Source organism: Cervus canadensis, chromosome 1, assembly GCF_019320065.1.
Source record: "Cervus canadensis isolate Bull #8, Minnesota chromosome 1, ASM1932006v1, whole genome shotgun sequence".
In the NCBI taxonomy this organism is placed as follows: domain Eukaryota; kingdom Metazoa; phylum Chordata; class Mammalia; order Artiodactyla; family Cervidae; genus Cervus; species Cervus canadensis.
The window spans coordinates 9,261,077-9,285,646 of NC_057386.1; the positions used below are offsets into that span (position 1 = coordinate 9,261,077).

Below are 24,570 nucleotides of genomic sequence, written 5' to 3' on the forward strand. Positions count from 1 at the left end.
GAGACAGAGGGTGATGAGGCTCCCCCCGAGCTGGGATCACGTTTCACCTTGATGCCCTGTTAGCTCAGGTACAGGTAGATGCACCCAGACTATTGCCTGCTGGCTTTGGGGTCCCGCCTTGCTCTATGCCACCCAAGACCCTGCCCTGTCCCCAGCAAGCACAGGCTTCCCTTGGGACCATGAAGTGTGGGGCGAGGGACAGGTAGGAAGATTTGCGACCACACAGGGCCTGGACATGACGTGCTCCCGACAGGCTGAGACCTGGGCGGGCCCCATGGGGGTGGCTGAGCCCCAACTCACTTGAACGCTTTCAGGCAGGCCTCGGGGATGTGCTCCTTGTCAAACTTTTTCAAGGAGTCCAGGAAGGTGTCCACCTTGCCCATCATGATTTTCGCAGCTTTCCAGCTCTTGTCCTTGGGGATCTTGCCCCCGGGTGCAGTCAGAATCATCACAGCAGCTGTGACATTGACAACGGCATCCGGGGGGGACCCGAAGGACTTCAGCTCTGTTAGGTTGTTCTGCAGAGACAGGTGGATGGACCTGAGTGGGGATTTAGCCCTGAGCAGGACCAGGAGGTCCCCGGCGATGACCCCATGGCATCTCCTCTCAGCTCAGGGGTCCCAGTCCCTGATTCTTCCTCCTTCTCTTGCCCTCACCTTGTTCAGAGTGTCAAGGGCCTCTTGTGCAGCCAGCAGGGCTGGCTCTGCCTTGGCCAGGTCCGTTTCACAGGCCTTTTGTTTCTCGGTGACGTTCTGGAAGGAAGCCAGATGGGAAAGATGGATGCTGGGGCCCATGTGGATGGCGCATGTGAAGGGGGACCCTGAAGGGTGGTGAGGAGGGCCACTCCCCTCTGCTCTCACTCTCTGGGTCACTGTCCAGAGCCCACCTTCCTGCCCCCCAACCCCTGCTGCCTCCTTTGCCCCAAAACACTCAGGTCAGAAGGCGCTGGGCATCAGCTGACTTGGGATTCAGTAAGGGGAACAGTGCCTTCTCTTGGCTCCAGCTTCCAGGCCCAGAGGAGAAACCTGGGGCCATGCAGTCCACCCCCCAGGGCTTTGAGGCCTCTTCTCTTGGTGCCATTGTGTATTCCCTCCAGATTGGGCCAGTTTCGGAGGTGGAGGCCATCCTCCTCTTAAAGTGCCAACGCCCTCATTCACACATCCATTCATTCATTCACACATGTATGCGTTCACTCGTTGGGTCGTTGGGTCAAGTTGGGTCGGGAAGAACCTCTCTGAGCTTCTAGGCACCAGAGAGATCGGGAGAAGCTTCCTATCGATCAGTCAGGACCCGAGTGACAGCAGAGGGAGACCAAGGCCATGGGGGGCTGCGGGCTGTGCTGGGCATGGGGGCGGGCGGACCTCCCGGAGCAGCCCATGCTGTGCCCGACTTCAGGGAACAGGGCGTGGAAGGCGCTGACTCGGCCGGTGGTGCTGGGAGCAGCCCCCAGCCTCCCTGGAGTACACCTGGGTGGGCCCTTTCGGGATCAGGGGTTGGAGAGGGGTAGGCGCCCAGACATTAAGCTGCATGTGAGTATCGAATGGCAGGTCCCGGGGTTCCGGATGCAGGTGCGGGCCCTGGCTCGGATCCTGGATGTATCACTTGCTAATTTTGAGACATCAGGCACATTGCCGACCACCCTAACAGGGCTGTGGTCATGCAGTTGACCGTGAGGGATGGAGGGGAGCTCCTGGGACCCTCCTTTGTTCCAGCACTGGTGGGAAGGGCTCAGGCTTCCCCCTCCTGTCTATCTGCTGTGGGAGGAGGCTGACTCAGGCCCTCTCAAGAGACAGCAGACAATTACTGAGGCTCTTAATTTAGACCCTCAGGCAGAGGCATGACTGATGACGCAAAGGGCATGCAGACAGGGGCGATGAGAAATCAGCCTGACCACAGGGACCTTCAGCGTGGAGCCCACCAGAGTCGGGGGTGTCAGAACCTCTGGGGGCTCCGGGTGTAGGAAGTCTGAGGCCCAGGGCTCCGAGGCCATCTTCTCAAGCCTTGATGTGCTCACATGAGCATGTCCCTCAGATGCAGACCCAGTTCAGCAGAACTGGGGTCTGGGAACCTGCATTTCTTACCAGCTCAGGAGATGCCACTGCAGGGGCCTGGGAGGGCAGCCCGCTGCTGAGCCGGGGGCCCTGCGTTTGGGGGAAATGCCCTTCCTGCGGGGGTCCTGCTGGGTTGCCCGGGCCCATAGGGAGATCCTGGTCACTCAGGGAAGGCGCCCGGCTGAGCAGAGCTGCCCACCGCCTACCTTGTTGATGACCTCCACCTTGATCTCCTCCTCGTCAGCAATGGCTTTCTCCTTGCTGACTTTCTCGGTCTCCACACCCACCACGTGGATCAGCTTGTCCGCGTTCTCATTTTTCTGCTTGAGCTCTGCCTCCTGAACTGCCAGCTTGGCTTTTAAATCATCCACCTGGAGGGGGAGGTGAGGGAGACGGGCAGGCTGGGGTCCCGGCCAGTTGCTTACTGCTCCCTGGGATGCATTGCTCAGTGCTTTTTTAGCTTCTCCAAGGTAAGTATTCATTGAGCACCAGCTGTGTACACAGGGTCATCACAAGTATAAGACCCGTTCCTGAGGCTCGGGGAAGCAGCAGTCAAGGTGGCCGGGGTGCCAAGGAGTCATGGGGAGGCTGGTGGGGCTGTGAGAGCTGGGGGTCGGGGATGAAATGCTCCCTTGGGTGCTCGGGTGAGGCCCCAAGTGGCCGGATGGAGGGGGTACTGGGAAGTGGTGAGTGATGGGGTGAGACATCCTTCCCCATCTGGGTGATTTCTACCATTGGGGAAGCCCCTCGGTGCTGTAACTGCCCTCTCCTGGGCTCATTCACTGTGTCCTAGGACCACTTCCGGAAGGTACATTTGGGGAAATGAAACGCCCGCTGGGCCAGGCTCCTCTTTCTTTTCTCTCCAGGGAGGGGACAGGCCACTTCTCGGCTCCTGTAAGCACTTTCTTGGACATCCCGCACGACTGTGTCCCCCTGTGGACCCCCATGGGGTGGTCAGACACCTGCCGCACCGCCTGTATCGGGGTCGTCCCCCACCTGCAGCTTTGGCCGGGAGGCAGGGACTCGGGGGCTGTTTACCAGGCCCCCCGGGGAGACGCCAACAGTGGGCAGTAAAGAGGGAGCCCGGGCCACACCAGGGAAGACACTCAAAACCAGGCAGAAGACTAAAAATTAACGCGGCGTGAAAGTACGCCAGACACTATTCCATCGGGACGTGGCAGTGTGAATGGTGCTCTGGGATGGACCCGCCTTCCTGGGCTGCACTCGACGGGACGAGCAAAGCCCTCCCGACTCGGAGGCCCCCGCTCCCCCGGGAAGCACCTGACGCAGCATCAGCATCCCGAGAGGATCCGGGACCCACTGTCAAGGTCAACACCCAGACCCTCGCTCTGGTTTACAAGGGGAAGTTTCCCCAAGGCAGGGGTCCTGGTCCCCTTACCAACACGTCACACATCTGGGGGAAGGTTCCGGAAGCGCGGCCCGTGGCCCCGCCCTCCTCTTACCTGAGAGGCCGTGCTCTGTAGCTTCATCAGCCCGTTCTCCAGCCTCTCGATTTTGGCGACCAGCTCCATCCTCTTCTTGGCCAGCAGGTTCTGGTACAGCTTGATCTGCTCCAGGAAGGTTTTGGGCGTGGTGTAGTTGTAGCGCCTCTCGGTGGCCAGGTACACCTTGGACATCTCGTTGACGGTCGTGTGCACGTAGGACATAAAGAGGCTGATGGAGGCCTTGACTTCTGGCTACAGAGACAAGGCAGGCCCATTCACTCCCCAGTGCCCTGGTGGGAGGGACCCAGGGGAAGAGGAGGCTGCTGGCCATAGTGGACCACAAGGGGGGTTCCCTTACTTGCCAAGGACCCTGGATGAGAGGTACCCCCCTCTCAGTCTTGGTGGCTCCGGTGCCCAGTGAGGGTCGAGACGACAAGGCCTGCAGGGCTCTCGTGGGCAATGGTGACATTGCACCACCAGGGCACCTTTCCACAGCCGAGGTTATGACTGTTCTATAAGTCACACATTCCCATATTCAACGTATTTGAATAACCAGGTTAAGTCTGCAAGCATGTATTGGGCATTTCCTGTTGTGGGCCTGGGGGGTTAGTAACTCCTTTCCCAGCCTCCTCTGTCCTGTGTCCACGTCAGGATCACAGCCCCTAACCACCTGGGGCCCCCCAACCTGCCCGAAGACAAGCAATGGGAGCTTTGCCCCACGAATTGTCTGAGCAACATTTGTATACATGTGCTAAGTCGCTTCAGTCACGTCTCACTCTTTGAGACCCCATGGATGGCAACCCACCAGGCTTCTCTGTCCATTGGGATTCTCCAGGCAAGAGTACTGGAATGGGTTGCCATGCCCTCCTCCAGGGGCTCTTTCAGACCCAAGGATTGAACCTGAATCTCCTATGTCACCTGCATTGGCAGGTGGCTTCTTTACCACTGGTGGTTTAGTTGCTAAGTCATGTCTGACTCTCTGTGACCCCATGAACTGTAGCCTGCCAGACTCCTCTGTTCATGGGATTTTCCAGGCAAGAATACTGGAGTGGGTTGCCATTTCCTTCTCCAGGGGATCTTCCCCACTCAAGGATCGAACCTGGGTCTCCTCCTTTGCAGGCAGATTCCTTTCTAACTGAGCTACCAGGGAAGCCCTTCTTTGCCACTAGCGCCACCTTAATTTGGGAAGGTACTCATCCGACACATGCTTCTTGGGCATCTACTTGGCCGCCCTCACAGGTGTGGGTGGTGGGGCCGTCCCCCGGTCCTAGGAGGCTCCCGCCTCTATGGTTCCCTTGGGGCGTGGAGGACACATTGTAAGAGTGGCATTCCCAGGAATGGCTCATCCTGCAACTGAACACTCTTTTAACGGCGCAAGCAGGGAACTTTGCCCATCTTTAAAAGCTAGGGAGGAAGATAACTTCAGGCTTATTTTATCCCACCAAATAAGTGTGCAAAATAAATCAGACACAATAACCACATGGGATTTTACCTAGCCTCGCGATCACTTGCATCAGCTGGGTCAGAGTTTAATGATCATTCCTAGCCCAGCAATGAACTCAAATGGTGAATGTGGGCACTGTCTTTCGATAAAAGACAGACACCGTAAATGAAAGGGAAAAAATAAAAGACGACTTATGTTGCCCCATTGTACTTATCTTGCCCTATAAAAGGCAGGTTACAGGTGAGGGAGCAGCCCCCCTCGGGCTCAGCCACGCTGGGGCCCAAGGCTGGAGGAAAAAGTGTGCACCTGTATACACTCATGAAAGTAAATACGAGCTCTGCAATAGGCTCCCACCAGGGACTATGTTCAAAGCCCAAGTTTCTCCATCTGTTCTCATGTGGGCATCAAACCTCCCTGAATTGGCCCTGTGGGGCCCAGAACCCCCAGCTGGTTGAAATGACCATACTCCTGGCAGAGTGACTCAGGGCCACAAGATCAACAAATGATGGCCTTTGTTTATAAGTCTGATATTTTGAATGTTTCGGCATTGATTTTTAAAAATACTGCATTAAAACATCACTGACCCTAATGAAGTTTTTGGTGCACCCTTAAGTTTTGCACCCAAGGCTAGTGCCTCACCCTAATCCCGTCCCTGGAGGTGGATGATGGGGACCCCTCCCTCCCGGCTCTGCACCCCGAGACTCACCTGAATCCCCTCTGTGTCCTCAAGGAAGCGCGCGCTGACGGACACCAGGGCGTCCTCTGGCCACTCGTGGAACCAGTTGATAGCCGTGCAGTTGACCACAGCAGGGAATTTTCTTGCTCGCACTCGCAGGATGGAGCCCACAGGGGAGAAACACAGGATCACCTAGAAGTGGACACGGAGGCTGCTCTCTGGGGACGGCAATGCCAAACAGTGCTGCTTTTGCAGATAATCCCATTTAGAAGGGAAACTCTGGTGTTTGTCTCCAAGTGCAGGGGGTGGGGGGTGGTGCAGAGAACATTCCCCGTTCTGGGCGAGCAGTGTGGCCATTGCATGATGTGGGGGTGCAGGGGAGCCCAAGCCCCCCTCAGGGGGCCCTTGCAAAGAGGGAAAGATGGCTGGGTGCTGGAAGGAGTGGGGAGTCGGCACCCATGCTGGGCAGCGAGGATGCAGGTCGGTTTAGCAGGTCTGGTCCTTGCAGGGAGGCAGAAGAGCATTGCCACCTGGCCAGGGGCGGGGAGGGGAGAGGGCAGCCATCCTACTGGACACAGACCAGAAGGGAGAGAAGGACCCAGCGTGCACTCAGTCCAACTCGGGCAGCTTAGCCAGCGATCCCCGAGAGGGAACATGGAAGGTCAAGGTGAACTAATCTATTTAAACGTGCTCTATGGGGGAGGGGTGCATACAGAAAACAGTTCTTTTTGGCCACAGGGCACTTCTAACAGCCCACCTCCACCAGGCAGCCCACTGTACTCTCCTAAGAGTTTTCCACTTCCTGTGTAAGGCAGAGCAGCCCCCAAATCCTCCCCGAGGAAAGACCCAGCCTAGAAGACCCCCGGGACCCTCCAGGCCCTGGGACCCCTACCTTCAGGTGCCTGCGCACTTTGTCAATGAAGAACTTCCAGCACGCCTCCCGGGTGTCTGTCAGGCCAAGGGACTTCACCTGGGGCCGCATGGAGGAAATGATGTTCTCCACCTCATCGTCCGTGAACAGCCCGGGGATCTCCCCCGAGGCCAGCAGGTCATTGATCAGCACCAGGAACTGCTCCTCAGCCACCTGGGAGTCGGTCATCAGGAACACCGAGGGAACGTTCTTCACGGCCGACTTGATGTACTGGGCGCCAAGGTCAAGCTGGACCCGAGGAAGACAGCCTCAGCGGTCTCGCCGAGGAGATGCTCATTTAGAAGCATCTCCCACCACCACCCAGGACGGGGGGCACCTGCAGATCAGCCCCGTAAGGAAAGGCAGGGTCTGTAGATGGAGACTTGGGGCCTCGAGGGGAGGAGACCCACTCATGGAGGCACCACTCGCCACAGCGCCAAACTGGAAGCGTCCCCGGGGTTCCTGGGCTGCTGACACATGGCCGGCCTCTCACTCAGCTTAAAGCACTTCAGAGGTCTGGCCCAGCTCTGGGGGCCACTACTCTGGCCCCGGGAAGAGGGTTCATATAAGTCAAAAGCATGCCGCTGCCTGGCCTGGGGACTGTGTATAGGGGACCTGGGGAGCTGACCCGGCAGGTGGGAGTCTGGCTAAGCCCCCACTCCCGTAAGTGCAGGCAGAGCGCTGGCTCACGATGAGGGACTCGTTCCGTCTCTCCCTTCTCGTTGCACCACCCGATTCCAGCCTTTGTGGGTAACCGGGGCTCCTGTGGCCCCCCTGCCCACCATCACCCCTGAGCAATCTCTGCTGTCTTCAAGCCATCTTCCACTTTGTCCCAGAACACCACCACATCCTGCCCCTCCTCTCCCCAGATGTCCTTGATGGTATCTTGTTTTCTTGGGACCATGTCCAGGATTTTCCATGAGGCACATGATGGCCCTCGGGCTTGGATTCTGACCCTTTACCCACCCGCCACCCCGAGTCTCTGGCTTCCAGTAGGGGCCCATGGCTGGTTGGTATGACTTCATAATATAATCGTGAATGTATCTGTTATACTAACAACATATACATTGTTAACTTCTTACTGCAACACTACTATCAGAACAATAATAATACATCTTCTAACCGTTCAGGAGTCTGCTTCCCCTAATAGGATGCAAGGTCCTATAGCTCTGTTTATAGCTGTCCTTACTTTCGAATCTACAGAGCTACTTAATAAATGATGACAGGATGAGTGCAAAGCTGGCTCATCGGGGGTGCAGGAGCAGCGAACGGGGACGACACGGATCCCAGAGCTGCTGGGGCTCATGCCAGGGAGTAAAATAGCAACAGCCATAGGTGGTCCCAGGGTGAGGTAACGGGAACGAAGCCCTCACAAGTGCAAACAGTATGATGCAATCATGAGGATAAAAGCAATATGATTAAGCTAACAGACTAGAAGCTTTATCAGTGGAGAAAACTCAGTACTGCTACATGGCGCCAGATGCAAGGATTCTCTCCACTCTGAGAGCCCTTGTGGGGGGAGTGGTCAATGAGGACCCACTCGGCTCAGCTGAGAATCCACACACGCTGATTCAATCCAGGAGGCAGGACCTACCTACCTTACGAAGACCTCGTCCTTAAGGCTTGGGTTTAAAAATTAGAGCTGGCTAGTGTTTGATAGAGTAGCTGCGGGGACTCGGACAGGCCGGACGCTCACCTGGAGGCTGCAGTCCCTGGCACAGCCTGAGAGCAGGGCCAAGAGCCAGCTGACCGTCCCCGTTATCCTTCCTGGGGCCCCAGCCCGCAGATCAGCACCCCCTCCTGCTGAAGTCCCAGGGCGCCAGGCTCTGGTGGGGGTCCATACCATCCTCCCGCTAAGGCCACCTGGCCAGTGACTGCCTTGCAGCCTTGAGCAGAGGGGCAGGTCCCCTGGGCCAGCCTCGTCCTGGCCCACAAACGCACCAAGGCAGAGAGAGAGAGACACCATGGGACATGGTCAAATCAATTTCAGCTCTAATCTGAGCAGTGGCCATGATAAGCTCTAGACTAATCATGTTTGACTAACTCACAGTTCCCTGAGAGAGCAAATTTTCCGGAAAAATAAATCAATAAAAAGCCTCTGCGGCGCGTCCTGGGGATGGGAGACCTGTTCGAGCTAATGTTTATTCAATTAATTCAGAGAGCAGCCCTCGCAGAACCCCAAGCAGGCGGTGAGACCGCTAGTTAGCACCGGTTCTGAGTGATTGAATCTGGAAAACCGGGAAAGACAAGGCAGCAGGCTGCGATGACCAGAGGCGAGAACCCAACCCCCTCGCCGCTGTTATCTCAGGGGCTCCAGCTCTCATCTACCGGAAACGCACACTTCTGTTTACCTTCGGCACAAGGCCGTGGGCCCTGGCCGAATGTGTCGCTGGCCTTTGCCATCTTGAGGTAAAGACCCTGCTGGTAACCATCCTGGTCTCCGTGTTGGATGCTCCATTTCGGGGAGTGGGAAGACTCCTCCTCCCCTGCCCTCCTCCCACTGCCAAGGGCGGCTTATTGAGAGGCGATGCCCTCACCTTGAGGTCTGGGATCCCGTAGCCCTTCTTGAGGGTGATCTGGAACACGTCCAGGGCGCTGATGTACGCGGCCAGGCGGGAGAGGCTCTGCTTGCCGCTGCCGCCCACCCCCACCAGCAGGGCGTTGCCCCGCGGGGACTCCAGGATGCGGTTGATCCTGCAGATGTGGGCCACCGCGTCCTCGAACAGTACCTGAGAAGAGGCCGGGCCGGACAGACCCCAGGTGTCTCGCCGGCAGAACGCGCCTCCCTCGCTCGTCCCCCGGCCCCAGCCCCACGGCTGCCCGCTCGAGACCCGGGCTCACCAGGTTCATGACTGCGTTGACCTCGTTGTAACTGTCCAGGACTTCCACCAGGAGCTTGTTCAGCGGAGCCAGGTCGGTCACCGGCAGGTATTTGGGGTCTCCGATCCCGTGAGCAAAGTGGCAGAAGATGTTTGGTTTGGCGAATAGGAGCTCATCACCGAGATCCTAGACATCGGTTGCGGGGAGACACTGCTCTGGCGGCTACCACGGGCCCATGGAGCCCAAGCAGCAGCCCCGGCATCTTGCCCAATGGCCTCAGGAGGCCAGGCCATGTCTGCTGGGGCCCACACTGATGCTGCCAGGGGCCCTGAAAACTGCTGGGCAAAAGCCCCTGGTCTGTGTCCCACTGGGAGTGAACCCACTGTCCAGAAAAATGATTCTACCATGCAAACCCTGGACCCACTAGTGGAGCGTGTTACCCCGAGCAGGGCTGTCTCTGCCTGGCGGCTGGAGGGAGAGGTCTTCACCTCCTGACCTGCCGATAGAGCCTCTCCTCCTCGCTTGGGCCACACCCACGTGGCAGAGGCATCTCGTGGGACCCCCACGCGGTCCTCCCCATCCCCATCCCAGGGCCCTGGCGAGGAGGCGAGGCTTGTTGGGGGCCCCTACTCTCTCTGCCCCTCGGAGCCTTCCTGGGCTCGGCTGGGCGGCCTGGTGGCCTGACTCACGTCAAAGAACTTCTTGGTGGAAGCGATGGTGACCCTGCGCAGCGTGTCCTGGTCCTTCTCGTCCACCATCTTGTCGCCGTACACGCGCTCTGCCTCGTGTAGCCAGAGGCGGACGAGGTCCAGCGGGAGTTTCAGGATCTCTGCGGTGGAGAACAGGAGCCCCTGCCCCAGAGGCGAGATGGTCAGCATCCTTAGGTGTGCTGGGAGGCAAGCCAGGTGCCGCACACGGATCAAATGAGAAAGTGGCAGCTTTCCCAGGAAGTGATCCGGTAGAGTGGTACAGTAGCCACTCGAGGCCCAGGAAACGAGAGACTGCCAAGGCCACCAGTCCTGGAGGCTGAAGGGGGTGTCTGTGGCCTGAGAGACGGTGGAGGGGGATTCTGCTCACCAGACAGGGTCAAGGGCTGCCCCCTCTAATGGGGTGGATGGCGGAGAAAGGGACAAGGGGTCTGATCAGGCACGAACCGACTATGGGAAGCCTCGAAGCGGCCATCAAGCTCAAGCTCTGCAGCCAGCCTGCCCGGCCTGGCCTAGCTTGGCTCTTTGCCAACCAAGTGACCTGGCAAGTTCAATGGGTGCCTATTATCCAGGCCCCTGTCCTGGGCTCTGGGAGTGCAATGATGACGGGACAGACTCTGCCTTCATGGAGCTCCCCTTGTAGCGGGGAGACAGAACCAGACAAAGTCACAAGGTAATCCCACGTTGTGATGTGTGCTGTGACATGCATGGGGACAGTGGGACAGGGTGTGTGGGGAGGAAGAGGAGGGGCCTCTCGGGGGCGTGATATTTGAGCTGACACTTGAGATGGGAGGAGATGGGCATGACTTAACCTCCCTGAGCCTTGGACTCCCCATCTGCAAAAATGGGGATATCTGAGCACTATGTGTTGTTTGGAGGAGGAAACGGGGATGTAAGTGGCCAAACCCAGTGGCTGGTTCAGTCCATCCATAAGAGGAAACATCACCACCACCACCATCACATCACCACCACTATCACCATTACTACCATTGTCATCGTCATCACCCTGACTCCCACCATTGTCATCACCCCTATCATTATCACCAGCACCACCATCATCACCACCACCACCATCACTATCACCATAGTTACCACCATCACCATCAGCATGGTCACCATCAGCATCAGTACCACCATCACCATCGGCACTATCACCATAGTTACCACCATCACCATCATCACTATCAGCATGGTCACCATCAGCATCAGTACCACCATCACCATCGGCACTATCACCATAGTTACCACCATCACCATCATTACTATCGGCATGGTCACCATCAGCACCACCATCATCATCACTATCACCATAGCTACCATTCTCACCATCGTTACTACCACCATGGTCACCACCCTCATCATCGTCTGTCATAACCATCATCACATCATATCCCCCTCCATCACTGTCATCCATCCATAGGTCACTTTGCTTTCTCTCCCGAGAATGGCAGAGGAGGAGAGCATCCGTGGATCAGGCATTGGCCATAAGGTGGCATTACATAGCACTAAAAGAGCAGTACCTGGAAAATATTGGAGAGGTCCCTGAGGTTGAACACATAATGAAACTTAATGGCCGTGGGAAGAAACGTTGATGTCACTTTCTGGTGCAGGGCTGTTCCAGGAAAAAGACACATCGATTCTTGTGCACTCTTAATGGCCTCAGGAAGTGCAAAGCTTAAGCTATAGTTTCTAAAGCAAATGGACTGTGAGACGGTGACAATTTAAGTAAGAAATCTGCAGGGGGAGGGATTCTGCCGCTCTGCTCATGTGTCAATCATTGCTGTATAAAGAATTTCCTATCCTCCGCCTCCCCTCTCAAGCAATTGGATCTCATAATATCCTCTGCAGAAATACAGCGTCATTGAAAAAAAATATTGATTTGAAAGTATAAATGAAATATTTAGCAGGGGAAAGTATGAAGCCGCCGTTGGCCCCATGACACAGTGGGTCTTACGGACAGGAGAGGGGGCGAGGCTGGACGGTTTACCCAGGGCCGAGGCCACCAGGTGGCTGCTCATCTTCTGGACCACAAGGGGCGCCGAGCGGTAGGACAGGTGCTGGGTCAGGATGGTGCTGTAGATGCTCGTGAGGGCCTCCTGGCCCGGGAAGCTCACCGCAAACACGCAGAAGTGGCGCTGCCCGGAACAAGCAGAGACCCTTGTCAGGCTGTTCGTGGGGACCAGCCTGGGGCAGGGCCACCTTCCTGGGGAGCAGACTCTGTCCTCATCTCCTGGTGTCTTGTGGGCATGGTCAGAATGGACAGGTTCCCTCAAGCCTTGCGTGTGGTGAGACCCCCCCCTTAGATATTGATTCCATCTCAAAACAGCCAAATTCATGTCCCGCTCTTCAGAAACAACTTGGCGGAGGCCAAAGAGTGTTTCAGAGCACAACCTGGGTTTAAATTTCAGATCTCCATCTGTTCAAGGTAATTCAGGGTGAAGTCCTGCCTGGATTATAGACACAGTACAGGATTATCCTGTTAAGTCTAAATTTCACACAGAATTTTTTTTTTTTTTTTTTTTTAGTACAAATACATCTCAAACATCGAATGGGACATGATTTGCTGTTTATCTGAAATTCAGATTTGCCCAGGCATCTGTATTTTCAATTGATAAATCTGGCAGCCTCTCAATGTCCCCACGAATGTGCTGACATTCGAAGGGCTGGGGCATGCTCCAGGGAAAGCCAGCCTGCCGCCCCCACCCCCCCACCCCATACGCATGCTATCGTCCTCATCAGACAAATGAGCTTTGGACTCATGCAGCCGCCCAAGACGAGTCCGGTTTCTGCCCACCTGAAGTCTGGGGTCGATGGTGAAGGACCCGGAAGTGGGGTTCATGCACGCCACGTACTGACAGTTGTGGACGTCCTTCAGCGTCAGCTTCTGTCGGTCGTACCTGCATGGGGGAGGCCAGCATCAAGCCCTGCCGCTGGTGCCCAGGAGCCACCCCCTGCTCCCACCCACCCCAGTCATGCCTTGCATACAGTTAAAAAAACAACAGGAAAAAACCCTGGGACTTCCCTGCTGGTCCAGTGGCTACTACTCTGCTAATACAGAGGCTAATACACCTCAGGGCAGGAGATCCAGGTTCAACCCCTGGTCAGGGAACTAGATCCCACATGCTGCAACTAAAGATCCTACATGCCACAACAAAGATCAAGTATCACACATGTGGTAACCAAGACCCGGTGCAGCTAAATAAATGAACGAATGTGAAGGTGAAGTTGCTCAGTCGTGTCCAACTCTTTGCGACCCCATGGATTGCAGCCTAAGAGGCTCCTCTGTCCATGGGATTTTCCAGGTGAGAATACTGGAGTGGGTTGCCATTTCCTTCTCCAGGAGATCTTCCCAACCCAGGGATTGAACAGGTGTCTCCCGCATTGTAGGCAGATGCTTTACCGTCTGAGCCACCATAAACCTCAATAAATATCGATTATATGTGAAATGGCCAACTGTACTTCGTGCTCTAGAGAAAAAAATTAATTTTTTTTTTCTTTTGAGAAAATTTTTGAAATGGGAGGCAACAGAGTGGCTCATTGTGTAGGTCTGGGTGTATGTTTCAGCTCAATTGGGACTCTAGGGAGGCTGGCTAACTCCTCTGTGCCTTGACCTCCCCACCCTGGACCCCCCCAGGTCTGAAGCCCCGTCAGCCTGGTCCTCTGTCCCAGCCCTGCCTCCCCGCCGTGGCAGACCCCTCACCCCCGCCTACCAGTGCCCGTGATCCATGTGTTGTCGGATGAGGGTGTGGGGGGCCACTGTCCCGTACTTGTCCACCTCAGGCATGTTCATGTCGTCGATGAAGTAGATCAGCTTCTTGGTGCCTGGCGGTCCATAGTTCCGCCCTGATTTCTTCTCCAGCGGCTTTTCGAGAACCCCTAGAGAAGGGAACGGGGTAGCCCCCACAGTGCCTGGCCAATCCCAGAGGCGGCGGCCCAAAGGGTAGCCCTGGGGGGTGCCAAGGACAGGCGGGTTGGACTCCAGCCACAGGTGGAGGGAAGGAGACGGGGGTGGGCCCCACGGATCCCAGGCAGGGGGCAGGAACCTTGCACCCCATCATCCTTGGGCCACCCGGGACTGGCTGTGAGCTCCCTGTGGGACCTGGTACCCCCACTATGGGGACAGAGACCATAGTGGGGGGTGGGTGGGAAGTGGAGGCAGCTGGTGAGCTCCTGGGGCTGTGGTAAGCAGGGGCGGGGGCACTTGGGGTGGGATCGGGGGTGTCCAGGCCCAGCAGCGAGCACCCGGGCTCGGCCTCGGCCTCACCCTGCAGCATGGCCGAGGTCGTGTAGAAGTTGAAGGGCACGGCCTGCACCAGGTAGTCGTCTGTGCTCAGGCTGTCCAGCTTGTCCCCCATTAGCACCGACTTGCCCGTCCCCGCGTTCCCCACCAGCATGACCGGCCACGACTTCTCCATGAGCAGGTCCATGAAGTAGCGGATACGGATGGTTTCCGTGGTGTGCACCAGCGAGGCCTGGTGGGGGGCGGGGGGCGGGGAGATATCGGGGGAGGAGCCGTGACCTCAGACAGACCCGGGCCTCCAGGTCCCACCTCCGGACAAACTTGCAGACCTGGGCAGTGTGTTAGATCCCCCGGTCTTACGCAAAAGGTCCTACTGATGGAGACTGTTTGTGACTGGACGTCCCGACGAGAAGCGTGGGGTGGGACTCTGAGTCCCGCTCCTCAATCGTCATCCATCGTCACTGTTCTGGGCCATTTACCTGCAGCGGGACGTCAGGGTCCAGCTCGAAGGCAGGCACTTTGTCCGTCCATGGCAGGAACTTCTTGGTGTCGGGGTCTATGTAGTAGTCGAAGACCGTCCCCTGAGAGGGGAACTTGATCGTCTTAAATTCATTGATCCACCACCTGCTGAACTCGACCCGATAATCTACAAGCTGTTGAGAGACAAAAATGAAGCTCAGAAAGGGCCCCGCTGGGAGGGACGCAGGGAGACCGCACCTGGGCGGCTGAATGCCCGCCGCGGCCGGCTGCTCACCTGGTCCTGGAACATGGCCCCCCCAAAGGCCCAGAAGCAGGCGAACACAAAGTAGAGCTCATAGAGCTCCTTGGCGGAGTCGGGCGGCGCGTTCTTCTCGGTGAGGAGGCACTCGAGCAGGTAGAGGATCATCTGGATGATGGTGATCTCGGGCACCGGCGTGATCTTCTTAAACCCGAAGCGGAGCTTGTCCAGGCAGGTGGGCAGGTACTTGTCGAAGAGGATCATCAGGTTGGCCTTCTCTGACTGCACCTTGCGCCTCTCGATCCAGCTGCTCACCACCCTGGGGAAGGCGGGGAGGTACTGAAGGACAGGGCCGCCGGGTGGGGTCCCTCTGGTGACCCTCCCCTTGCTGATCGCTTCCACGTGACTCTGGTGCTCCTGCCTGGTGATGGGGCCAGTCCTGAGACCTTCAGAGGATCTGACGAGGGTGAGCTCTTTCCCTGGGATGCTAGCTGTGGGGTGCTGTCCACCTAGAACAACTAGGAACTGTGCTTCCTATCCTCAAATGTGGCCAACACTGAGGACATAGAGCTGCATATAGGAGAAGGGAAGAAAGGTTTCATAACATTGTCTGGGGGACAGACAGGGAGGGGTGGGAAGGGAAGAAAAGGAGAGGAGCAGGGACACCTCATGGCATTCTCTGGACTCCTGGATCCAGCCATGCCTGAAGCATGCTTGGTGAATTGAGCCAATTGACGCTTTTAGTGGAAGAGTTCAAACCAACACAATAGGCATTCCTGGGGAGCTGTGTTGCCTGGAGTGGGGTGCACAGAGGTGGTCCACCACGACCGTGAGGAGTGTGGATTCTAGAGCCCGAGCGCCCGGCTTGAATGGGCTCTAGTGTGGCCAGTGGTGGCCTCGGGTCAGTTACTCAACACGTCTGTGTCTCAGGTTTCTCATCCGTAAATGGGAGTGATGATGATAACTCCCATTTGGAAGGACTACCTGGGTTGATATTTTTAAAGCTCAGAGGACGGTGCCTGGTCCACAGTAAGTGCTAAATAGGCGCCTGCTAAAAGCGTAAAGAGCACTGGCGGATGAGCTCAGTGAGCTGTCATTTCCAGGATGCCCAGAGCGTAAGCAGGAAGCTCATGTTACCCAACGCAGCTCGCCTGCCCTCTGCAGACATGCCTTTCTGCAAATGCGGAGTGCATGTTCTGGAAGCTCTGAGTCTCCCTACACCCCCAGCAGATCAGGGAACCAAGAGTTCAAAACCTCTGCCCCATTGCCCCTGGGTTAGCTAGGTAACAGAGCAGATTTTCAAACACTTGACAAGCAAACGCAGACAACCAAACACGTGCAGTTAAGAGCAGAGTTCCAGGTACACTAGGTCTTCAGAACGGAGACCAATGTGCAAATCTATACACAGACTGCTGCATTTGCCTTCTATCTTGCAGGCGGATATATCAAATTTAAAATTTTGCCTTGTTAGAGACATTTAGTGCATGCAAATGTATGTGCCGGCTTTGATCTGAAAAGCCAGCTCAGATATATAACACCGAGAGGACAAGAGGCTCCCCCGTGGGCACCTGTCCTGTCCCCGGAGGCCATGGGGCCCTTGGACTATGCTTCACGTCCCCCTCTGGGATGGCTGCCCCTGCGGGAGCGCTGCTCTTCCTCTGGGGCTAAGGGTGCCCCGAGACGGCTCTCAGACTCCCCACTTCTCTCCAGCAAAAGCCAGGTTTCCTCCTGGTCCCCAAGGAGCCACTCAGAGTCTCCTGGTCATTCCTCTGGAGCCCCAAGGACCACTCCCGGCCAAAGGGCGTGTCTCCTTCAGCCCACTCAGTGTCCCTCCTCTGCCCACCCCTGCTGATATTCTGGCTCTTTCCTCCCACCCCGCTGGGTGTCCCCCTGGGTGCCCCTCGGCCCTGACATCTTCTTCCTGTCCCCCTGCATCTTAGCGGCTCCTGCCCGGGTTTTGTTCCAATTCTCTTGCCTTGTCAGCTGCCCACCCTGGAAAAACCCAGATGTGCCACATGGGCAGAGTTGGTGGCCCCTCAGAAGACATGTCCCCCTACAGTCTGCGGACGCGGCCTCATTTGGGAAAAGGGTGTTTGTAGATGAAATCAAAGTAAGGATCTCGAGACTGAAACATCATGGATGAGGGTGGGCCCTGATCCACTGCCTGGTCCTTATAAGAAGGGAAATTATGACACACGGAGACGTGTGCAGAGGTGGGGGGCCACCAGAGATTCAGAATGTGGCCACATCCATCTACAAGCCAAGGATTGCCGGCAACACCAGAAGCTGGGGCAGAGCCCTGGAAGAGGTCCCCCTTTAGAGCTTCTAGAAGGAACCAACCCTCCCAACACCTGGATTCAGATCTCTGCCCTCCAGAAGCAGAAGAAGATAACCCTCCATTGTCTGAAGCTGCCTGGTTTGTGGTCCTTGGTCATGGCGGCCACAGGACTCCAGCAAAGTGGGTGGACAGGTGTTGCTGAAGAAGACGGCACAGCGGTGCCGGGTCTTGGCGGCCCCCAGGGCCCTGTGGGTCAGGCCAGCTCCAGTCCCGCCCCTGCCAGGCGCTCGAACACCCTTCCAGCCCTGGCCTCGCTATGTCGGGAGCTGGGCTCACTTCCTGCCGCAGAGACACCCGGAGCACGAACTCTCTGCCTCCCCCACTCACCCCACTCGCCTGCACCTGGAAACCCTCCTGCCTCTGCTCCGCAGCGCTCATGGTCCCCCAGCTGCTTCGAGATTCATCTCCAGAAAGACCCTCCTTTCGAGGGCCTCCTCCCAGTTCCTGCTCCTCGAATTGCCACCTGGCTCCTGGCTCAGTCATGCCAGGAAGCTGTTCTGCCTGAGCTAGCGGTCAGCTCCCAGCTGCCAAAATCCAGCGGCAACATCCTGTCCTTGGCTCCTTGACACTCCGGACGCGACCCTCTCGACCCCGCCTCCCCTCCTGAAGCTTCTTCCTCCCTGGGTGTGCGGGAGGCCACCTTCCGGTTTCCCTGCCGCCTGTTCCTTCTGGAAGTGCTTCCTCCCCACATCTCTTACCACGCTCCACGTGGCTCCTGGAGGCCCAGTTTCCCCAGCACGGAGCAGCCTAGGGTCAGACACACAGCAGGGGCACAGAAAGCTCTGGATGAAGGGGTGGACGGACGGACGGCTGAATGAACGCAGCCACGGTGTTTCTCCTGAGCCTGTCAGTCCTGGAACGTTGCACCGGGGCTTCTACTTAAGACCATGCAGGATGTCCTGGCATGTAAATTACTAGCCGCGGGTCCAAATGCAAAAATGTACCTCTCCAAGATCAATGCCAAGCCTTCCATTTCTTAGGATTTCAAACGTTTCTCACATCCACCCCTCCTCCCCATCCCCAGTGGCCACCTGTCGTCTGCTGGCATGAACTCTTCCCTTCACATCAGAGAGGGCCCCTGTGCCAGCCCCTAGGCTGGTCTAGGGCTGGTCCTTCCTGCCAAGAGCATCTCCATGCTTCACGGTCCATCCGCCAACACCAGACTGCTGCCCGTCCCTGGGAACCTCACACTCTCGCTCTGATGCGCCTTAAGTGTTGGTTCTCACCTGAAATGCTTTCCACTCGGAAAGCTCCTTCTCCTCTGGGGGGTCAGCCCAAACTCCAGCTCCCCCAGGAAGACTTCCTGTCTCCATGACAGGCCCTGCCCCTCCCTCTGCACTTGCTTCATCAGCCGCCGTGATGCATGTCATCACTTACTCACACGCCTCTCCTGCATCCTTGCGTTGTAGTGACCGTGCTGCCCGGGGAGGGCCTGGCACAGGGCGCTTACCGTGTGAATGAATGAGTGAGTGAATGAATGCGTGCCCAGGCAACACGGAAATGCCACCACCATTCCCTTTTTCTCTGCATAGTTTGGAGCAGAACAAAAGCCCAACTCACGGGTTCCAGCCTAGATCGGCAGGGTTGATGTACAGAATGCCGGCTCTGGAGACGGTGGCCGGCGTGGCCGTCCTCAGGTGGCTGATCTCGAACACCAGCCGCATGGTGCGGTTCAGGGGGATCCGCTCGTTGCTGGCCAGGGTGAGGACCTGGTGAGGGACACAGGCCTGTGGGTTTCAGCTGCAAAAGCACCCTTGTCCTGAGGCTGTCACAGGTCCCATCTCAGAAGAGAGGGCAGGTCAGAGACACCCTTGGCACCCCTGCGGGCCACCAACCGCTTCCCTAACCCAACATCTCTCTGCCATCCTAGATGTCAGCACCCCCTCCACCCCAGGACATGGAGAGCACCCAGACATGTGTGGAACATGTAGGACTTCACTCTGGGGTTAAATTTGCCTCATCAAACCACGACTCCTTCTCCCTTTCCTGGGGAATGCTGGGGTTCCCTCCTCCACCCGATTGAGAATCACGTTAAGCTGCTTCTAGACGATTCTCAACGTCGTCTGCACCTTCCGAGATATTAGCTTTCCCTCCCACGTGGTGCCACCCGCCACGTGGTCAGGTAGGAACGCTCCCCATGCCTGTACCCTTTGCCCACGCTGCAGCCAAAGAACCTGAGCTGGCCTGGGCCCCATGGGCCTGCGTCCAGCAAGGACCGTGCCTCGGGAGGGGGCTTCCCCTGGCCCCTCGCCGTCTGTAACACTTTGTGCAGAGCTCCAGACGGGCCCCTCCTCGGTCCCCGTCCACAGCGGGTCCCGTATGCTGAGTGAGGTGGGCGAGGTGTGTGCTGAGTCCCACGCGCCCCTCTACCCCTCGTCACTCTGGTTCTGAGGGGTTGGCTCTGGGGTCGCAGGCCCCTTGTACCTTGTTGTCGTCCATGACGGTGTTGAGGGACTCAATCCACATGGGGTCTATGTCCCCATCCAGTACGATCCACTTGGGGCCGTCGTGTGTGATGTTGGCCAGGTCCCGCATGATGGTGGAGAAGAGGCCTGCAGGTGGCGGGGCTGATCAGGCCTGGCTCCGGGTGGCCCCCCGTGGGGGCGCTGACAGCATCCCGGGCTCTCCCTGGGCCGAGACCCAGCCCACCCCCTCCCGCCCCCGCCGGGCCGGCCCTGGCCTCTCTCTCAGAGGGGGCCAGTGCCCTGCTCCAGAGGGGGAGTGAACGCTCAGACAGCAGGGGACTTGGCTCACTTCCTGCTCTTCTCCTGACCCCAAGGCCCCTCTCCTTGATGCCTCTGCCCCTGACCCTGCCCCGCAATGCCCTCCGCAAGTCTGGTCCAGTCCTCAGATTCGACAGCCCTACGTGGAGTGCCACGACCCCAGGCAGCACCCCATCCCTTCTCCCTTCACTCCCCACCTTCCTTTCTTCTCTCAGTAAAGGTTTGCTGAGCACTCAAGTCTCAGACTCAGAGCAGGGGGCTTGGGGACAGTCACAGCCCCCTGCCCACCCCACAGAACTTGCATTCCAGTGGAGGGGGGCGGGGGAAACACAAGATACACACACAGAAATAGATACAGTGTCACAAAGAGAAAACAGGGTGAGCGGCAAAGGACCCTTGCAGGGGAAGACTGGAGCAGAGCCCCACCCCGGCCTGGAAAGGGGCGCATGGAAGTCAGCAAGGGTGGGGGACCCCCAGTAAGCAGGGCGCCCCTCCCTCCATGCCGCTTCTTCCCTCTAGGCCACCCTTGGGGCCCCCTTTGTCTCCTCCAGCCCCTCACTTGTCTTTTCTCCAATGGCCCGAGTTCTTCTTATAAAGCACAGACCTCATCAAGGTCCTCCCCCAGGGAAAGACCGTTCCCAACCCCTGAGGCTCTGGCCTGTGTTTCTGGGCTCTCCCCCGCCCCGAGGACCACAGTGTGGTGGCCCCGCTTGGGGCCGCTGTGCCGATGCTCACGGGTCCGAGGCTTCCCCAGCTCCCCCCGCCGGGTGGAGTGAGCTGGCTCCCCTCTGTGATCTCCCTGCTCTCCGTAAGTGCCACCAGGATGCCCCATGTGCATGTGCGGGCCCCTCCCCCAACCAGACCACCGAGGGTCTCCCTCGGGGGCCCGGCCACACGTTCACTGCACGGAGCCCGGCGGAGCAGCCACAACGCAATCAGCCCGCTGCGGACCCAGGCCTAGGACGCCTGCTCCGGCCACTGGTCCCCTTGGCCCCGCGGGGACCCCGCTCTGTTACCATCTTTCCATTCCCTGGTCGCTGGGTTGATGATGCCAAAGAGTTCGTCACAGGTGACGGCCTTGGGGTCCAGGTCCACGGCCACCGGCTTCCTTTTCAGGTTCTGGTAGGTCTTGTTCAGAGACCTGAGCACCTGCAGCGATGGGGGGCCACTTACACGGGGCTCAGGGGCCGCACCCCATGCCCACACCCCATGCCAGGGTCCCTGTGTGAGCTCTCAGGGCCTTTGAAGACCCATGGGCAGAAGCCCAGCCGTGGACCTGCTTCACCCTGGAGACACGCAGGTGTGTTTGCGTCCCCCAGACAACACCCAGGGCATGCCGGGCACCCTGAGATCTCTCCTCTCTGTGCACAGTGGACGGCTGCTCTGCCAGGTCCCGGGAAAAGGGGTATTGTTCCTGATAATACGAGTAACATGTGCTCGCTGGAAAAAATTAAGGGAAGAAAGCTACCTGCAGTTCTTCCACTGAGAGGAAAGAGTTTTTAAGGACATTTGAAGATGTTCACGTGGATATGCGTGTAGATACACACACATACACACATTCCTTTTTAGAGAACTGGTTCATACAGTTTCTGCTTTTTAAAAATAACTTGAAGTGAGCATCCCTCATGTTACATAGTCTTTGGAGATGATCTTTAATAATAGCATAATTGTCCATCCTGTGGGCGTCTAGCTGAGCACTTGACTGGTTTAGAATTTTCCGATGTTTTAGGTATCAGTAATGTTGGCTGCCACCCTCTGCTTCCCACCGTGCCCCAGGCAATGGGAGGGGGCAGGAAGGTAGGCATCAGCCGTAGACAGGTGGGTGACTAGTATCAAGGGGGAGGGAACAAAAGGAGAGGAGACCTGGGAGAAGGGTCTCAAGGGCGGACCAGGGTCCCCAGCCACTCTTCACCTCCTCCTCTGTCCCTGTGGCCTGTCACAGCTGCCTTCCCAGCCCATGACACTCTTCGGGGGCCAGGGAAGCCCTGGGCCGGGTCCCCAGGCCAGCGCGCACCTGGGACTTGCCGCTGCCCGCGTTCCCGATGACAAACACCGAGTGCCGGACTTGCAGCAGCTCCTCCAGCTGCACCACCTTCAGCACGAAGCTGTCCTCCGCCTGCAGTTTGAGCTCCACGATGCTCTGCTTGATGACCTGGGGGGGCGGGCAGGATGGGGTGCTGGGCCCGCCATGCAGGACCAGGGAGCCCCCCGCCCAGGGAAGAGATCAGAAGGGAGCAGTGGCCCTGCCTGAGGGGGTGTCCAGATGCTCTGCTGTGGGTGCTACTGAGACCCCCATGCCGGGGATGGGATTGTCCGAAGCCCTTTCTGCTTCCTCTCCTGACCCTTCAGTATTGAAAAAGGAGCTGGAGAGGCAGCCTGTGGCCTCGGGACATTCCTCAGGGCAGAGGGAGACACGCACGTGTGGCCATTGCCTTCTGGCAGACACGGCCATCACCCCCGTGTGGTACCTGCCACTGAGGTGGTGGAAAGCGATGGTGGAAAGTGAGGTCCTCGGCAGTAAGGAGGCCTAGGTGGGACCCTGGCTGCACCCACCTTCTCAAAATTCAGGTCCCGTTTCCGAGGCACATCCAGGGCAGGGAAGAGGTCCCCGATGAGCCCCATGAACACGGGCAGGTCGTCGGTGACGATCTTGGGGATGTTGAAGTCCCTGAGCGCCCGCATCAGCACCTGGTCCTCCGCCCGGCTGGGGTCGCCCCGCTTCAGGGAGCCGGCCACCACCAGCACAGACTTGATGGCTCGGAGGCCCCAGTCGTAGTGATCCTGCGGGCGGGCGGGCGGGTGTGAGCATGCCGCCGGCGTGCTGGGACCGGGGCTGGGAGGCTTCGCCAGGCCGCCTGGGAGGCAGCCCAGGCCACCTGCATCGGTCACCCCTCCCGCCCCCGGCTCCGCGGGTCCCCAGAGTCACACACCTGCTTTGACAACAGCTCTTTGCACAGGGTGTAGAGTGTGATGAACTTCCTGGCCAGAAGGCGGGCCTCCAGAAAGCCCTCTGCCACCAGCATGATCTCACATATCAGTTCAAAGTCGGGGACCACCATGGCGCAGGGCCTGAGGGGTCCGGGGGGGGTGTGTGTCTTGGTTTCTCCCCCTCCTCCATCCCTGCCCATCACCTTGGTGCACATCTCACTTTCCAGGGGACCACAGCCTTACTGGCAGAGACTCTAGGTGCAGAGCAGGTTCCCAGACCCCCTCCCCTCCCCTCGGCTCCCCTCCGACCTCTACTTGCTGCTCCCTTGCTCTGCACGGGGGTGTCTCCAGGCCCTGCCCCCCTTCACTCAGCTCCTCTGAGAGTCACCTGAGCCCTGTCTCCGCCCATCACCCTGTACGTGCTCGGGCCCTCAGTCGTGTCTGACTCTTTGTGACCCCATGGACTGTAGCCCATCAGGCTCCGAAGTCCATAGGATTCCACGGCAAGGATACTGGAGTGGGTTGCCCTTTCCTTCTCCAGGGGATCTTCCCGACCCGTGGGCAGGTGATGCCTAAAACGGGACCTTCCTCTCCACCCGCCGGGAGTCAGAGAGCGGGAAGACACCGTCTGCTCCTTACAGAGGTCCTGGCCGGCTAGCCCCTCTCACCCAGGGTTTGTCTGCCATCCCCGCCTCCCCTAGCCCCTCTGGGTTGACGCGGTCCTCCACAGCCGCTCTCCTGGGCCTTGCCCCCGCCCCGCACCTGAACAAGGCCTTTAAGTTCTCTGGCAGCTCTGTGCGCCCGGCGTACCCCGGGTTCATGGTGATGAAGATGCCGACGGTGGGGATGAGGCTTATCATCTCTCCCAGGAAATTAAACGTTTTCTTCTTGGCCCGAATCGCGTCTTGGACACATTTTACCTAAATGGTTGGTACATAGATGGGTTCATGCGGGAAAGCGAACTTCGGTGGGCTGGATGGAGCTTCGTTTGCGCTAAGGCATGTGAGTGGCTGTGGATTTGCAGAGGACTGCCCTGATTTTTTTAAATTAAACTTTGATAGAATTGTAGATTCACGTGCAGTTGTAATAAAGACCAGAGGGGATCCCGTGGGTCCCTCCCCAGCGCCCCCCAGTGGTGACCGCCCTGCAGCATCACCACCAGGACAGCGACGCGGAGATGACGGACATTTCCGTGACCTCAGGTGGAGTCGTCCTCGACAGCCACCCCCACCGCTCTGCCACCCCACTCTCCCCTGACCCCCTGCAACCAGTCATCTGCACCCATTTCTGTGATTCTCTCTTTCATGAACCTTGGTAAGTAGGATGGTACAGTATGTCATCTCAGACTGGCTTTGGTCACTCAGCGACACGCCCGGGGGGTTCCTCCAGGTCGAGGCTAATCCTCGTTATCGAGTGACGTTCCGCCCCCCAGCCGTTTTGTATGTCTGTTCCTGCTCCAGCAGTGACCCGTGGGAGGGCTGATTGGTAGCCATCCCCACATCAGACACCCAGCATCAGGTGAAATCTGAATTCTCGGACCATTAGCTTTGACCCTTGGCGCCCGCTGAGC

At 57.9% G+C, this 24,570-nt stretch overlaps 1 protein-coding gene across 1 annotated transcript in view; it reads right to left on the reverse strand.

Annotated features, from left to right (window-relative positions):
* DNAH17 (dynein axonemal heavy chain 17) overlaps window positions 1–24,570 on the reverse strand; it is a 94,030-nt gene that overhangs the window by 24,373 nt on the left and 45,087 nt on the right. The window contains exons 37-59 of the mRNA XM_043462283.1: window positions 23,763–23,920; window positions 23,003–23,141; window positions 22,626–22,853; window positions 22,087–22,224; window positions 21,089–21,221; window positions 19,774–19,901; window positions 18,910–19,058; window positions 15,048–15,330; window positions 14,773–14,946; window positions 14,318–14,525; window positions 13,764–13,929; window positions 12,848–12,950; window positions 12,041–12,188; window positions 11,574–11,665; window positions 10,036–10,197; window positions 9,368–9,532; window positions 9,064–9,255; window positions 6,509–6,775; window positions 5,647–5,808; window positions 3,515–3,748; window positions 2,258–2,422; window positions 657–752; window positions 301–518 (exon numbers count right to left, since the gene is read on the reverse strand). Of these exons, the coding sequence (XP_043318218.1) occupies window positions 301–518; window positions 657–752; window positions 2,258–2,422; window positions 3,515–3,748; window positions 5,647–5,808; window positions 6,509–6,775; window positions 9,064–9,255; window positions 9,368–9,532; window positions 10,036–10,197; window positions 11,574–11,665; window positions 12,041–12,188; window positions 12,848–12,950; window positions 13,764–13,929; window positions 14,318–14,525; window positions 14,773–14,946; window positions 15,048–15,330; window positions 18,910–19,058; window positions 19,774–19,901; window positions 21,089–21,221; window positions 22,087–22,224; window positions 22,626–22,853; window positions 23,003–23,141; window positions 23,763–23,920 (3,908 nt within the window). The remainder of the gene's footprint in view (window positions 1–300; window positions 519–656; window positions 753–2,257; window positions 2,423–3,514; window positions 3,749–5,646; window positions 5,809–6,508; window positions 6,776–9,063; window positions 9,256–9,367; window positions 9,533–10,035; window positions 10,198–11,573; window positions 11,666–12,040; window positions 12,189–12,847; window positions 12,951–13,763; window positions 13,930–14,317; window positions 14,526–14,772; window positions 14,947–15,047; window positions 15,331–18,909; window positions 19,059–19,773; window positions 19,902–21,088; window positions 21,222–22,086; window positions 22,225–22,625; window positions 22,854–23,002; window positions 23,142–23,762; window positions 23,921–24,570) is intronic.